The 15,940-nt window shown below is 50.0% G+C and overlaps 1 protein-coding gene across 2 annotated transcripts in view; it reads left to right on the top strand.

Moving 5' to 3' along the window:
• SRSF11 (serine and arginine rich splicing factor 11) overlaps positions 1–15,940 on the top strand; it is a 48,613-nt gene that overhangs the window by 19,120 nt on the left and 13,553 nt on the right. For both annotated transcript variants that reach the window (XM_088466546.1, XM_088466544.1), the window contains exons 4-7: positions 7,230–7,322; positions 9,460–9,509; positions 9,616–9,743; positions 15,779–15,863. In XM_088466546.1, the coding sequence (XP_088322672.1) occupies positions 7,230–7,322; positions 9,460–9,509; positions 9,616–9,743; positions 15,779–15,863 (356 nt within the window). The remainder of the gene's footprint in view (positions 1–7,229; positions 7,323–9,459; positions 9,510–9,615; positions 9,744–15,778; positions 15,864–15,940) is intronic.

The following is a 15,940-nucleotide window of genomic DNA, read 5'->3' on the forward strand; positions in this document are numbered from 1 at the left end:
GAACAGCTGTCAGCTGTTCTACATATCTCGCATTACAGATGCAGCCTCCTATTTGGGTGAAGCAGCTATGGATATGGCATTCCTAGCCTCCAAGGCATCTGCCACACCTGTAGTAGCCCGCCGTATTGTTTGGCTCCACTCATGGAAGGCAGATGCGTACCCTAAAAAGACTTTGTAGTCTCTGCCTTATTCAGGAGATATCCTGTTTGGTCCAGAATTGGACAAAATTGTGACTACCTTAGCAGTCTCCAAGACTGCATTCCTGCCCTCTGCATATAATGCAAAGCCTCAGACGTCATCCTTTTGGTCGATCCTTCAAGAAAAAGCTCTTTTCAAGGCATCAGGCATCAACTAAAGATTCCAAGCCTAGGCCCAAGCAGACCTGGGCCAATAGACATCCACCTACCAGATCTGAGGACAAACCCTCAGTCTGACTGGGCAGACCGCTCCCTGGGGGCTCCCAGGGTGGGAGGCCGACTTCAATTTGCCCAGTTCTGGCGTCAGACCACAACAGACGCCTAGGTAAGAGAAGTGGTCTCTTATGGTTATGCCCTATCCTTCTTGAGGAGATCCCCCCCAAGCAGTTCTTTTTCTCAGGCCCTCCATCGGACCCAAGCAAGGCCCTGCTGATTCAAAAGGCCAATCAGTCCTTACTGCTCTCAGGAGTCATTATTCCGGTCCCCTCCGCACAGTGAGGGAAGGGCTATTATTGCACCCTTTTCTTAGTTCGGAAACCCAATGGGTCTCATCGGCTTATTATCAAGTCTCTGAACAAGTTTATTAGGGTGCCCAGGTTTCATATGGAAGCCCTCCACTCTATTATTCTGGCTATGGAGCCTGGGGACTTTATGGTGTCTCTGGACATTCAAGACTCTTACCTTCATGTCCCTATAGCGCCTTTTATACTACAGCAACATTACCAATTTCAGGCTTTGACCTTTCAACGACTCTTCGGGTCATTACCAAGATCATGGTAGTTATGGCGGCCTATCTTCGGCGTCAAGGGATCAGACTGCTCCCATATTTAGACTACCTCTTGCTGTTGGCCAGCTCTCCAGAAATTCTTCACCGCCATCTGCAAATAACCATTGCTTTTCTACAAACGCACAGATGGCGGATAAACTGGAAAAAGTCTTCCTTGACAACTTGGTACATCTGGGAGCCCTCCTGGACTCTCCGGTTCAGAGAATCTTCCAGGAGACAAAATCTCTGTATTACAGCAACGGATACACAGACTACTACACAGTCGCCGAGTGTCTATTCACTCTGCAATGCAGAGCCTGGGGTCCATGGTGTCCACCTTCGACATGGTGGAGTTCGCTTAGTTTCACTCCAGGCCCCTACAACACCTGATCCTCTCCAGGTGGAATGGGCTGCCTCATCTGCTCAAATCACAGATGAGTCTCTCCCCAGAGGTTCGCCTGTCTCTGGCCTGGTGGCTACAACGTCCCACTTGAACAAGGGACGCCCCTTTTGGATCCTGGAGTGGGTACTCCTAACCACGGCTGGTGTCCAGCTAACACTCCTTCCAGGGCTGCTGGACTTGCCGAGACAGTCTTATCAATCAATGTCCTGGAACTCCGAGTCATCTACAGAGCTCTCACTCTGGCTCAGGTTATCTTTCAGAGCAGGCCAGTAAAAGTACAGTCTGACAACGCCACGGCAGTGGCCTACCTAAATCACCAGGGAGTCGCTCTTAAGTCAAGCAGCAATGGCAGAAGTGTCCCGCATTCTCACATGGACCGAACACCATCTCCCAGCTATTTCCGCAGTGTTCATCACAGGAATTCCCTAAGCCGTTTTGACGTGCATGCAGGAGAGTGGTCTCTACATCCAGAAGTCTTTCAGCTTCTGGTGGACAAATGGGGTCTACCAGATGTGGATATGCCATGGCCTCTAGACACAACCTCAAACTTCCAGTTTCAGGACCCCTGATGCAAGGGACCCCAACGCGGCTTTTGTGGATGCATTATCTATGAAGTGGACCTCCCATTTGGTGTACCTCTTCCCTCCAATATCCCTTCTTCCTTGAGTTCTTCGGATGTTCAAACTGGAAGGGGGCACATTCCTATCGGTAGCTCCGGATTGGTCCAGACGCCATTGGTACTCCGACCTTCAAAGTCTCTCCATAGACGCTCCTCTACAAGCAGACCTGTTGTCTCAGGGTCCCTGTCTACATCAGGACCTGGCCCACCTGTTTTTATTGGCTTGGCTCTTGAGACATCCCTTCTGAGGTCTAACTGTTTTTCTAGCTCTGTGGTCCAGACCATGATCAGAGCTCGTAAACCGGCCTCTGCCAGGATTTATTACCGGGTATGGCATACATATTTCCAGTGGTGTTCCCCTAGAAACTATGACCCTCAAGTTTTTAAGGTTTCTACTATACTTGCCTTTCTTCAGGCTGGATTGGATGTTGGACGCCACCTGGCATCTCTGAATGTGCACGCCTCTTCTCTGTCCGTCTGGTTCCAGGGCAAATTTACTCCTCTACCAGATGTTCATACCTTCCTACAGTGTGTTCTACGTATACATCCTCTTTCCCTCCTGTGGCTCTGTGGGATTTGACAGTGGTTCTCCACACACTCCAGGAATCTTCATTCGAACCCTTGCAATCAGTGGATGTCAAGTGGCTCACTGCGAAGACTGTTTCTTCTGGCTATAGCATCTGCCCGTAGGGTATTGGATTTAGGGGCGCTTTCATGTCGCTCTTCCTTTTTAATCTATCATCAGGACAGAGCTCTTCTTAGAATGCTCCCTGGCTTCCTTCCCAAAGTGGTTTCTCGTTTCCAAATTAATGAGGAAATTGTGGTTCCGGCCTTTCAATCACCAGACCACTCAGCAGGTGAGGCCTCCTTGGATATGGTCCCTGCTCTGAAGATCTATGTGGACCGCACTAGTTCCATCAGGAAATCAGACTCCCTCTTCATCTTATATGGAATCCACGGGACGGCCAGCTAACAGACTGACCAGATAGCTTCTCATGACTATCTCACAGGCTTACACGTAGACTGGCCTTCCTATGCTGGCTACAGTACCTGCTCATTCTACTTCTCATTCTGTGGGTCCCTTGTGGGCAGCCTGGCGTGGCGCCTCTGCTGAACTATGCAAGGCGGCTACGTGCTCTTCTATCCACACCTTTCTTAGGTTCTATGCCTCTGATACATTTGCCTCTCAGGATGTTTCCTTCGGGCACAGACTTCTTCTCAGCTCAGGAGCATTCCCTCCCGTGAACAACTGCTTTGGAACATCCCCATTGTCTCCCCTGTGGAGCCCTATGGACCCTGAAGAAGAAAAGGAGTTATGGTAAAACTTACCCTTGTTAACTTTCGTAGTCCACAGAGCACCCACCCTGACGCAGCTGCCTTCTGAGGGTTTCTTCTCTTGGTCACTTGTTTCCTTCTCTGTGTGAGAGTGTGATTCCTCAGTGTGCCAGTCTTCCTTCTCTCCTTGCCTGCTCCTGCCTTGGGCTTGTTGACAAAACTGAGTTGTCCTCAGGCTATGGGTTCGGTATAGGGGGAAGGACCGGAGCATCCTGGGATTGAAAAGCTTTGCTGTTGGTGTCCGGTCCTACAGGTCCCACCTACACCCCATTGTCTCCCCCTGTGGACCCTATGGACTTAGTTAACAAGGGTAAGTTTTACCATAACTCTCCTTTTTCAGCCGAAGGTGGTCTCTAAGCGCCATCAGGATATAGTGATCTTGGCCTTATACCATCATATAACTCTACTGAGGAAGAGCTTTCTGAGTGTTGTAAGGGTAATACGGGGGTAATATGTTATGCTGATCCATTTCTCACGAAAGGTTAGTCGGTGTCAAAATAGACTATTGCTAGGTGGATTACTTTGGCAATTTGATAGACTAACCTTGGGGCAGGACAAACCTGTTCCTGAACATGAGAGCAGTTCCTCCTGAGTTACACGCCAGGTCTCTGCTGAGTCGCTGTGCCAAGCATCCATCTGATCGCTGGACACCAACACACAACTTTGTGTACAAATCAGATTACAGTGTCTGAGCATTCCTTTCTTTTTTTTTTTACAGATTCGGGATGTCCATTATATTTAGTGTAACCCATGTAATGAACGCTATCAGGGGTATTCAATATGGAGCGAAAACTCAGTTTTTGCGATGTTTTCGCACCGATGACGTCATTTTCGGTTTTGGTTTTACACCGTATTCAATTTCAAAGACTTTTCGCAGGTTCGAAAAGTCTTTGAAAAAAAACGGGGATAACTTTTCACCACTGAATAGGTGGCGAAAAAAAGTGCAGAATTGGGGTTTAGGTGTGCAGGCTTAAAAAAAATAGCCTGCACCCCTGGGAATGACATTTTTAAAATAACTTTAAAAAAAAGTTTTAAAAAAAATAGGGACACCCCAAAAATTAATTCAAAAATTGGGGTGAAAAAAAAAATGGGAAAAAATTGTTTAAAACTAGGGAAATAGGTTCAGGGCTATTCTGCAAGTATGCGGCAGATGTATTCTAGAATAGATTATTAGCGGCAGGTGCATAGTTGCAGAATTTTTAAAAAATTACTTTAGGGACATAAAAATATGCTAGTACCCATTTTCATGTACCCCAAATTTGATGGGACCACTTAAAAAAACGAAAAAAATAACCTAAGTGCTCTTCTGCATCACTTCTTCAATGTCTGGAAAAAAACACCTGCCGCAGCTATTTAAATCCCCGACTTTCATTTGCAGGCTAAAACGGGGGTACCCATAGTGATCCCCCATGTTTTTACAGCTTTAGGGGGGTCCTACAATTTATTCTAGGTAAATTTGTGTTTTTTTCGCCGATCCTACTTCGCCGGGTCCCGTTTTCGTAGTTTTCATATTGAATACGGGGTTAAAGCGGCCGCGCGCCCGATAATTTATCCCAGGAAAATCTCCGATATGCAGCGTAAACTTCAACAGCGAAGTTTACGTATCATATTGGATACCCCTCTCTTAGGCCGGGTACACACTAGACTAGGGGTGGGCAATAAGCGGCCCCCCAGATGTTGTAAAACTACACATCCCTGCATGCCCTGCCACAGTTTTGCTATTTGGCCATGCTAAAAATTTAGCAATGCATTCTGGAATTTGTAGTTCAACAGCTGGAGGGTCCGCTTATTGCCCACCCTTGCACTAGACGACTTATGGTCCACATCAGACAGTCTATACCCGCTATGTCGCTGGCGATGCGCGCTCCCGCGAATCGTCAACATCACCCGTTGGACCTGTATGCAGGTCCGACGGGCGGTATCGTCAGTTGGGGCCAAGCTGCTGAATGCGACCGGAATGGGACCCGGCGGGGGTTCTGGCATCGGCAAGTGCGTACACACTTCATGCCGGAACACCCGCCGAGTGTGGTCTGTACTTGTGGTGTTTTAATTTAGGATTGATCTCATTAGATTTCCTGTAGAGGGGGAGGAGCGTAACCTGCAACGTGCCCACGCTCCTGCCACTACTGTCTCTACCATATTGTACTCCGTATCCCCCAGAAGGACTAACGGGTGTATGGATTCTATATCTAGTACAAACGTCACATTTCTGTCACAGGAATTGGTGTATTGCAAATAAGACTCCTAGACCTCTCATTTCTGCTAGGAGCGGCCATCCACACATGGACCACAGTTCTAGTACGGTCCAGTCATGGGTCACTTATTTCCTGTGCAGCAGCTATGAATGCAGATCAGCATTTTATACCCTAAGCCTGTGTAGGAGTGCTCAGGATGAGTCTTTGGAATGCAGTCACCTGGAAGACTAGTGTTTGGAGTCTGGTGGCACTAGAGAGCCCAGAAATTCAGTCAATTGGTCATTTAATATTGGAATCCCTGAGGGAGACGCATGAGGCGATTGCATGAACAATGACTAACATAATTTTCTTCCGCCTAAATGGCCCTGAACCCGTTTTGATGGGAAAATCCCACACAGTGTAATGCATAGAGCGTTGCATCATGACCGTCAGCAAATTTCCTTTTGTCTTGCTTTGTTTAAATTGAGAGGAAAGGGCTGGGGTGATAGTTTCAGGGGTCTGGTATATCATGTCGACATGGCCTGAATGTCAACAAGTTCACAATGTCATCATTTGACATGTTGACTTTCACAGTGTCGACAGTACTGTTTGACCCCCAAATGCAAGCCTAACCCTAATATGTTCAAGGGGATGCAGTCTGGAAGCCGACGGTCGAAAATGCCGACCGCCGGCTTCCCGATTGTCTAATCCCTGCAGGGGTCAAATGACTGCTGTCATTTTACCTACGCTGGGAGCCCGACGCCCGGCATACCGATTGAAGGTAAGGCGGGCGCGGACAGCCGTGGGGGGGGGAAGAGTTAAGTTAGGGGCTCCCGTGGGGGGGGGGTGGGGGTTTAGGGTCAGGCTAGGGAAGGGGAGGCTAGGGTTAGGGCCCCCCCCCCCCCCCAGGAGACTTAGGTTTAGGCTGCGGGGAAGGGGGGGGGGGTAGGTTTAGGCATTTGTGCGGAGGTTAGGGTTAGGCATCCCCCCCCCGAGGCTTAGGTTTAGGCTGCGGGGAAGGGGGGGGGGGAGTAGGTTTAGGCACTTGGGGGGAGGTTAGGGTTTAGGCGCCCCTAAGGGAGGGTTAGAGTTGGGGGGTTTAGGTATACTTACCTGTTGGGATCTTCACTGCCGGTGTTCCAGCGTCTGGATTCGAACATGCGTCTGGCGGTATTTTATACCCATCCCATATTAAAGATGTCGACATTTTGTCAGTGTCAACATTTTGAATTTTGACCAAAAGTGTCAACATCCGATACCTGTTGACATTACAGAATGTTAATATGGTGACTACATACTGATACGATGTGGTATGTAGTATGCGGGCTGCATTACCATCTCAGATATTTAGTATTTTGGCCATAAATGCCCCAGGGTGAAGGCATGCTGAGGGAATTGGAGAGATACCGCACGCTCATGATTGCAGGCAGGAGGAGATAAAATCTGATGTTAGTGTGACATTGAAAAGACCAGTAGAAAATAGCGGCATTTTCCAGAGCATATTTTAAAACTGCCTACGTATCGGCACAGGGAAGCATGCCACTTTCACAGTACGCTTTCCTTATGTCCTTATTCACTTTAGAGCATGAAACAAAGGATTTAGAAAAAGCACAAAATCTCCCCCGTCTGCGTAAGCTCTAAATTCCTTAGTTAGATACGAGTCTTATACAGGGTTTTTTATTTTTTGCTGTGCTGAGTTTCTGTAGATCTCTAATCCTCTGCTTTCTCTCACCAGCTTGGCGCTGTTCCTCTCTCTGCCCTGGGAGCTCCTTCACTTGATCCGACTCTGGCGGCCCTTGGTATACCGGGAGCTAATCTAAACACGCAGGTACAATTTCATTTGTGGAGCTATTGTATTACATTACCGTAGTGTTTAGAGCAGATGCCGTGGTGTGCACCAGTTATCATTTAGCATTAATATACTTGACGCTGTAGAAATGCTTCTTATTACCATCGTGGAATCGGGCTTCATAAAGCACCAATTTTTTTTTGTACCTCGTATATGACTAGGGAGTGAGGAGCGTGTGCGAGGCTTGTGAGCATTAGTAACAGTGGTGTGATGTACAGTACCAGTCAAAAGTTTGGACACACCTTCTCATTCAGTGGTTTTTGTTGATTTAAATTATTTTCAACATAGTAGATTAATACTGAAGACATCAAAGAACACATATGGAATTATGTTGTAAAAAAATCAAAATGTTTTATATTTTAGATTCCTCAAAGTAGCCCCCTTTTGATTTGATGACCGCTTTGCACACTCTTGGCATTCTCTCAATCGGCTTCATGAGGTGGTCTCCTGGAATGGTTTTCCAACAGTCTTGAAGGAGTTCCCAGAGGTGCTGAGCACTTGTTGGCTGCTTTTCCTTCACTCTGCGGTCCAACTCATTCCAAACCAGCTCAATTGGGTTAAGGTTGGGTGATTGTGGAGGCCAGGTCATCTGGCGCAGAACTCCATCACTTTCCTTCTTGGTCAAGTAGCCCTTACATAGCCTGGAGGTGTGTTTGGGGTCATTGTCTTGTTAAAAAACAAATGATGGTCCCAGTAAGCTCAAACCAGATGGGATGGCATGGCGCCGCAGAATTCTGTGGTAGCCATGCTGGTTACGTGTGCCTTGAATTTTGAATAAATCACCAGCAAAGCACCCCCACACCATCACACCTGCTCCTCCATGCTTCACAGTGGGAACCACACACGCAGAAACCATCCACTCACCTTCTCTGCGTCTCACAAAGACACGGCGGTTGGAACCAAAAATCTCAAATTTGGACTCATCAGACCAAAGTACAGATTTCCACTGGTCTAATGTCCATTCCTTGTATTTCTTGGCCCAAACAATTCTCCTCTTGTTGTTCATCCTCAGTAGTGACTTCCTCGCAGCAATACAACCATGAATGCCTGATTCCCACAGTCTCCTCTGAACAGTTGATGTTGAGATTTGTCTGCTACTTGAACTCTGTGAAGACTTTACGTGGTCTCTAATCTGAGGTGTTGTTAAGTAGCGGTTTCTGAGACTGGTAACTTTAATGAACTTATCCTCTGTAGCAGAGGTAACTCTTGGTCTTCCTTTCCTAGGGCGGTCCTCATGAGAGCCAGTTTCATCATAGAGTTTGATGGTTTTTGCAACTACACTTGAGGATACATTCAAAGTTCTTGAAATTTTCCGTATTGACTGTCGTTTCTCTTTACTGAGTTGAGTGGTTGGTGCCATTATATGGTTTACAACAGTAGTCAAATAGTGGTGTCCACTGTGTACTAACCCTACCTCTGCACAACACAACTGATGGTCTCAAAACACATTAAGAAGGCAAGTAATTCCACAGACTGACTCCTGACAAGGCACACCTGTTACTTCAAACCCATTCCAGGAGACTACCTCATGAAGCTGATTAAGAGAATGCCAAGAGTGTGCAAAGCTGTCATCCAAGCAAAAGGGGGCTACTTTGAGGAATCTAAAATATAAAACCTATTTTGCTTTAACACTTTTTTTTTTTGTTTACAACATAATTCCATATGTGTTTTCATAGTTTGATGTCTTCAGTGTTAATCTACTATGTTGAAAATAATTGAAATAAACAAAAACCATTGAATGAGGTCTGTCCAAACTTTTGACTGGGACTGTATACTTTCATTATCATATAGAATATGAAAGTTTTGGTTTCCGTAATGACTGATATGAAACAGGGTAGGTGGTATTCTAATTGCGGGAATACCTTCCAGCCATGACGTATCCATACATTTAGTAATTCAGTTCTGGTCTTGGCTGTCTTATTTTAGGTTTCCTATAAAAGTATAGGACATCACCAGCCATGTCTTTTTTTTTTTTATCTCCAAGATGAAAGTGGTTGTTGAACCCTCACGAGGTGGTGCCAGCCTTGTCCTCTAGTTTATGGAGGAGTTGAATTGTTTAGAGAAGTAGAACTACTGTTTTTATACGGTTAATGTGTTTTTTGTTTTTTCGTTCTAGTCTCTTGCAACAGATCAGCTGTTAAAACTTATGAGCACTGTGGAAACAAAGTAAGTAATTCTATTTCGTAGCAGTTTTCTTACTTTCAGCAAGTCTATACAGATTATTTGGTCTATGTATATGCATTGCCTGAACTGTCATTGATGTGTCCGCTAGGCTGAATCATGTAACCGCAGGGATAGTGTCGCCAAGTCTGAAATCTGACGCCTCTAACAAAGACATCGAGGAAGCAATGAAAAGGGTCCGTGAGGCTCAGTCCTTGATTTCCGCTGCCATTGAGCCCGGTAAGCTGCTGGTCTTATGAAGGTTTAGAATGCTACTGATAAGTGGTCTGACCCAGGTGACTTTATTTTATTTTTTCTACTTCAGGGTCCATAGGGTATCCACAGGATACCTTGGGGTATAGGTGTGACGTCAGTCGCAGGGCACCAAAGAGTTAAGCTTTCAGCCTCTCAGGATGCACTAGGTCCCCCTCCTATACCCCGCCCCCGGGCCAAGGCACCTCAGTTTAGTTTGGTGCCCGGCCGGAGTCGGGTGCACCTGTTGGAGTGGGGGCTAGAAGAGCCCCTGAAGCTTATTCTTCATGCAGCTGTGGCTGCACAACTGGATGAACAGCATGGACAGTCAGTCATGACGTCCATGCTGTCTTCCCTACACCCCGCCGGTACCAGAACGCCGGTACTGATCCGGGGATGCTGGTGGGCGTCTGGGGTCACAGCTAGCGGTGACCCCAGATGCTCCGGACCATGGCCGGATTCAAGGGGGACAGAGGTAAGCAGCGGGGTCCCGCGGTGGGTCCCCGCTGATCACATGGTCCTAAGTCCCCAGGCAGGGGGCTCCCTGGGGACTGGCTGCAGCGTGGAGCCAGGCGACCAACCTGCGCTTCCACTACCCCCTGGGACAGCGGACCGCAGCAGAGCGGTAGCGCTGCGGCGTCCCAGGGGTTAAATGCATGCCAGGGGAGCGCGCCTTCCCTGTCTCACAGCCGGCGCCTCCCCCGCTGCACACAGCCCTCTCTGCATGCTGCCGACTGGTCCTGTGGCAGCGCTCCTCCCCCAGGCCAGCCTCCTCTCTGCTCCTCGGCGGCCATCTTCTCCAGAACGCATGGTGAACGCTGCTGGAAGCGCTGGACGGAAGCATCGTGGTCTGGGTCCCCCCGCATACCTCTCCTCCGCTGTGGTCAGGTCTGTGTATGCAGCGCTGTGTCCTACCAGGCCCTGTGTCTGTGTAGTTGAGTGATCAGCGCTGTTAGTGCAGGAATTGTTATTTTTCTGCATTGTATGTGACTGTGCTAGCGCTGCTGCCTGTAATCTTTTCTTCTCTAAACTGTCAGCTTTATTACTGTCCCTGTTCTTTCTGCTAAAGCCCTTGCGGTGCGGTGCTGCAGGGTGGTCTCTCGCCTATTTAATACTTAATTGGTGAGAGAGGTCACATACGTGGTGCCATCATGTCTGAAAGTGATTTTCCCCTCCGGCTACAGTGTACCACGTGCAAAGTACCGTTAGCGGAGGGGGAGGGTAGCGCGGAGGGCCTTTGCCGGCAGTGTTTGTCCATGGCGCGGCCTATTACGGTTACAGCACCGGTACAGGAGCCGCCCTGGGCTTGTTTCGCTCAGGCGTTAACAGCTTTAGTGGGCCAGTTAGCTCCGCAGCCCGCGTTTACTCCGATGGGTTTGTCCCAGCAGTCTGTGGTGTCGTCACCCATGCAGGGGTTCCCACGACAATTGGTGGTACCCCACAGTCTCCCTATTTCCCCGCTCCCGGGTTCTCAGGAGCCAGCGTGGGTTAACTCCCTGACGAGTTCTGTACAGCACTTGTCGGATGTGTTGCAAGGGGAGTCTGTGATGCGTTCTCATAAAAGGCCGGTGGAGTCTCTGTCCGCTCCTTATGAGGATGACGAAGGGACGTCTGATGATGGGGAGATTCTAGATCCTTACGATCAGGAACCTCTCCATACTAAGGACGCTGATGCTAAGTCCAAAGTATATATTCCTGGACTTATTCGGGCGGTCCGCACAGCCTTGGTGATTGAGGACGAAGTTCCCCCAGCGGCTAAATCTAAGTATGCCTTTTTCAAAGATGTGAAGGGCGATGCCACAGTCTTTCCTCTTTCGGGTCAGTTGGTGGACCATTTAGAGGAGGCGTGGAAACAACCTGGCAAAAGATACCAGCCGCAGAGACGCCTGGCGGTGGCTTATCCGTTCGCGGATAATTATTTTGCGAAGTGGGAATCCCCTCCACAAGTGGATTCTCACGTGACCCGTCTTGTCCGTAGTGCCACATTGCCGATGCCATCCATGTCCTCCCTTAAGGATGCTACGGACCGCAAGGTAGAAATCTGCCTGAAGTCCGCTTATTCCCTTGCAGGGGGGGCAGCACGGCCGGCTATGGCCATTTGCTGGGTTGCCAGAGCGATGGAGCGCTGGGCGGATTCATTAGAGGCTTCTTTTGAATCCGACTGTCCGGCCGATCAGGCGGAGTTGATTGGCAATCTCCGTGATTCGGCCACCTACATCAACGAGGCGGCTCTAGACATTAGTACTCTGGTGTCTAGAATTTCTTCAGCAGCGGTAGCTGCTCATCGCACCTTGTGGCTGCGATCCTGGAAGGCGGACGCAGATTCCAAGAAAGGTCTGGAAGCGTTGCCGTTTACCGGAGAAGTTCTCTTCGGTCCGGATCTGGATAAGATTGTGGCCACGCTGGCGGCAGCCAAATCTGCCTGTCTCCCGTCGGCCGCTGCTCCTTCTGGTTCGGGACCATCGTCCTTTCGGTCATCTAGGGCCCAGGGCAGGCCCAAACCACAGTCGTTTCCTCAACAGGCTGGCCCTAAGAAATCGGTCAAGCCCCGGAAGCAGGCATGGAGTACCAGACGTCCGGCCCCCAAGCCAGATGACAAGCCTGCGGCCTGACGGTCCGGGCCTCCCTTTGGGGGATCCCAGGGTGGGAGGCCGCCTGCTACAGTTCGCCCAGTGTTGGTCGACCACTACGACAGACACTTGGGTTCTGGAGGTGGTTTCCCACGGATACGCCCTCTCCTTCCGGCACAGACCCCCGGCTCGCTTCTTCACCACGGGTCTCCCATCAGACCGGAACAAGGCTACGGAGCTGCGGAAGGTATTGCACACTATGCTCCAGGCTGGAGTTATAGTGGCGGTTCCATTCTCCCAGAGGGGCCAGGGTTTCTATTCAAATCTATTTTTGGTACAGAAACCCAATGGTTCATATCGTCCGATTCTCAACCTCAAAGCACTCAACAAGTCTTTGCGGGTCCCGAAGTTTCGGATGGAGACCCTACGGTCCATCATTCTGGCGCTGGAACCTGGGGACTACTTGGTGTCATTGGACATACAGGACGCTTACCTGCATGTCCCTATTCTTTGGCGCCATCAACAGTTCCTCAGGTTTGCAGTCAGCAGCGACCACTTCCAGTTTCGGGCGTTACCTTTTGGCCTGGCAACAGCACCACGTGTTTTCACCAAGGTGATGGCGGTCATGGCGGCTTCTCTGCGGCTGCAGGGAGTCCGCATGTTGCCGTATTTGGACGACCTGTTATTGGTGGCAGGATCTCCAGAGCTCCTGTTACGCCACTTGGACCTGACCATTGCACTGCTGCAACGGCACGGCTGGCTAATCAACTGGCAGAAGTCCACTCTAATCCCGTATCGGAGGATTCTGCATCTTGGAGCCTTATTGGTCTCGGGACAGCAAAGGATCTTCGTGACGGAGGACAAGATCTCTGCTTTACAGTCAAGGGTGCGCAGTTGTCTGCACAGCCGCCGGGTGTCCTTACACTCGGCGATGAGGTTACTGGGCTCCATGGTGTCGGTGTTCGACATGGTGGAATACGCCCAGTTTCACTCCAGACCTCTGCAGCACCTGATCCTGTCCAAGTGGAACGGGCTGACTCAGTCTCTGAAGTCCCAGACGATTGTGCTCACCCAGGAGGTTCGCCTGTCCCTTGCGTGGTGGTTACAGACGACCCACCTCAACAAGGGACGTCCGTTCTGGGTTCCAAATTGGGTCCTGTTGACAACGGACGCCAGTCTTCGGGGCTGGGGAGCAGTTTCGGGTCCACACTTGTTCCAGGGCAGGTGGACGCCGACAGAAGCGGAGCTTCCAATAAATATCTTGGAACTCCGTGCGGTCTTCAATGCTCTCCAGCAGGCGCAGCGGTTTCTCCAGGGTCGCCCGGTGCAGGTCCAGTCGGACAACGCTACCACCGTGGCCTACATAAACAGGCAAGGAGGAACTCGCAGTCGGGCGGCTCTCGTAGAGGTCTCTCGGATCCTGGTTTGGGCGGAGCGCAATCTTCCGGCCATATCAGCGGTCTTCATCCCGGGAGTGCTCAATTGGGAGGCGGACTTTCTAAGTCGCCAGGACGTTCATCCGGGGGAATGGTCCCTGCACCCGGACGTTTTTCAACTACTGGTGGACAGGTGGGGTCTTCCAGAAATCGACCTCATGGCGTCCCGGCACAACAACAAGTTGCCGGTGTACGGGTCTCGCACAAGAGACGAAGGGGCGTCTCTGGTGGATGCTCTGTCCGTCCGGTGGACGTTCCGGTTCGCATACCTGTTCCCTCCGGTCTCCCTTCTTCCACGGGTAATCCGGAAATTCAAACAGGAAGGAGGGACGCTCCTGTTGATAGCTCCCGCGTGGCCCAGACGGCACTGGTTCTCAGACCTTCAGGGTCTGTCCGTGGACATTCCTCTGCGGTTGCCGCTACGACCGGACCTTCTGTCTCAGGGTCCTTGCCTTCACCCGGACCTGACTCGGCTGTCTTTGACGGCGTGGCTGTTGAGACGGCCATGCTGAGGTCCCGGGGGTTTTCCAGCTCTGTGGTGCGTACCATGTTACGAGCTAGGAAACTGTCTTCCGCGAGGATATACCATCGCTTGTGGCATACGTTCTTCCAGTGGTGTCGACCGAGAGGTTATGCACCGCGGGAGTTTCGTCTGTCTCGGATTCTCGCCTTCCTGCAAGCGGGACTAGATCATGGGCTTCGCCTTGCTTCTTTGAAGGTACAAGTTTCAGCCCTATCTGTCTGGTTTCACCGTAGGATTGCTACAATCCCGGATGTGCGCACCCTTATGCAGGGTGTTCTCCGCATTCAGCCGCCCTTTGTTCCACCTGTGGCGCCTTGGGATTTGGCTGTGGTCCTGAGGGCTCTCCAAGGACCGCCGTTTGAACCACTGGGCTCAGTGGATCTTAAATGGCTAACAGCTAAGACTGTTTTCCTTCTGGCCATTGCTTCGGCCAGACGTGTTTCTGAGTTAGGGGCTCTTTCTTGTAGACCCCCTTTCTTGGTTTTTTATGGGAACAGGGCAGTGCTCCGCACTCGGCCCGAGTTTCTTCCCAAAGTTGTTTCCCAGTTTCATATTAACGAGGAAATAGTTGTTCCGGCCTTTAACTCACCGGGTCTTTCCGTGGGTGAGGCCTCTTTGGATGTTGTGCGGGCCTTAAGGACTTATGTTGACCGCACTTCTTCGTTTAGGAAGTCGGACGCTTTGTTTGTCCTCTTTGGCTTCCGTAAAAAGGGTTGGCCTGCTTCAAAGCAAACTTTGGCAGCCTGGATCCGTATGGCTATTTCTGAAGCTTATCTTCATGAAGGCCTACCGGTCCCTCCTTCTCTGAAGGCTCATTCCACTAGGTCTGTGGGTCCTTCGTGGGCAGCTCGACGTGGTGCCTCGGCAGTTCAGATCTGCAAGGCTGCTACGTGGTCTTCTGTCCATACCTTCGTGAGGTATTACAGGTTTGACACCTTCGCCTCTCAGGATGCTTCCTTCGGGCGGCGGATTCTCCTTTCTGCACAGGAGCGTCCCCACCCTTAAAGGATACTGCTTTGGGACATCCCCAAGGTATCCTGTGGATACCCTATGGACCCTGAAGTAGAAAATATGAGATATGGTAAGAACTTACCCTTGTTATCTCTATTTCTACGAAGTCCATAGGGTTCCACAGGACTCCCGCCCTGTCGCACCTGTGCTGCAGATGGGCTTTGCTCTGGTCACCGGTTTTCCGTCTCCCTCTGGTGAGAATGTGATTCTTGTATGTGTCCAGATCTTTGTTCTCTCTCTTCCTTCTCCTCCTCCGGCCTATGGCTTGGTAACTAACTGAGGTGCCTTGGCCCGGGGGCGGGGTATAGGAGGGGGACCTAGTGCATCCTGGGAGGCTGAAAGCTTAACTCTTTGGTGCCCTGCGACTGACGTCACACCTATACCCCAAGGTATCCTGTGGAACCCTATGGACTTCGTAGAAATAGAGATAACAAGGGTAAGTTCTTACCATATCTCATATTATTTTTATTTTATTTTTTTTAGATAAGAAGGATGAGAAATCAAAAAAGCATTCAAGGTCACGTTCCCGTTCCAGGCGGAGGAGAACCCCTTCTTCTTCCAGGCACAGGTGAGAATTTTAAGGAGTTCAGTCCTACCCAGTCACCATAACTATATCTTTTTTTATGGTCTAGGACAAGGGGTCTT

This window comes from Taudactylus pleione, unplaced genomic scaffold (genome assembly GCF_031769625.1).
Source record: "Taudactylus pleione unplaced genomic scaffold, aTauple2 ptg003505l, whole genome shotgun sequence".
NCBI lineage: Eukaryota > Metazoa > Chordata > Amphibia > Anura > Myobatrachidae > Taudactylus > Taudactylus pleione.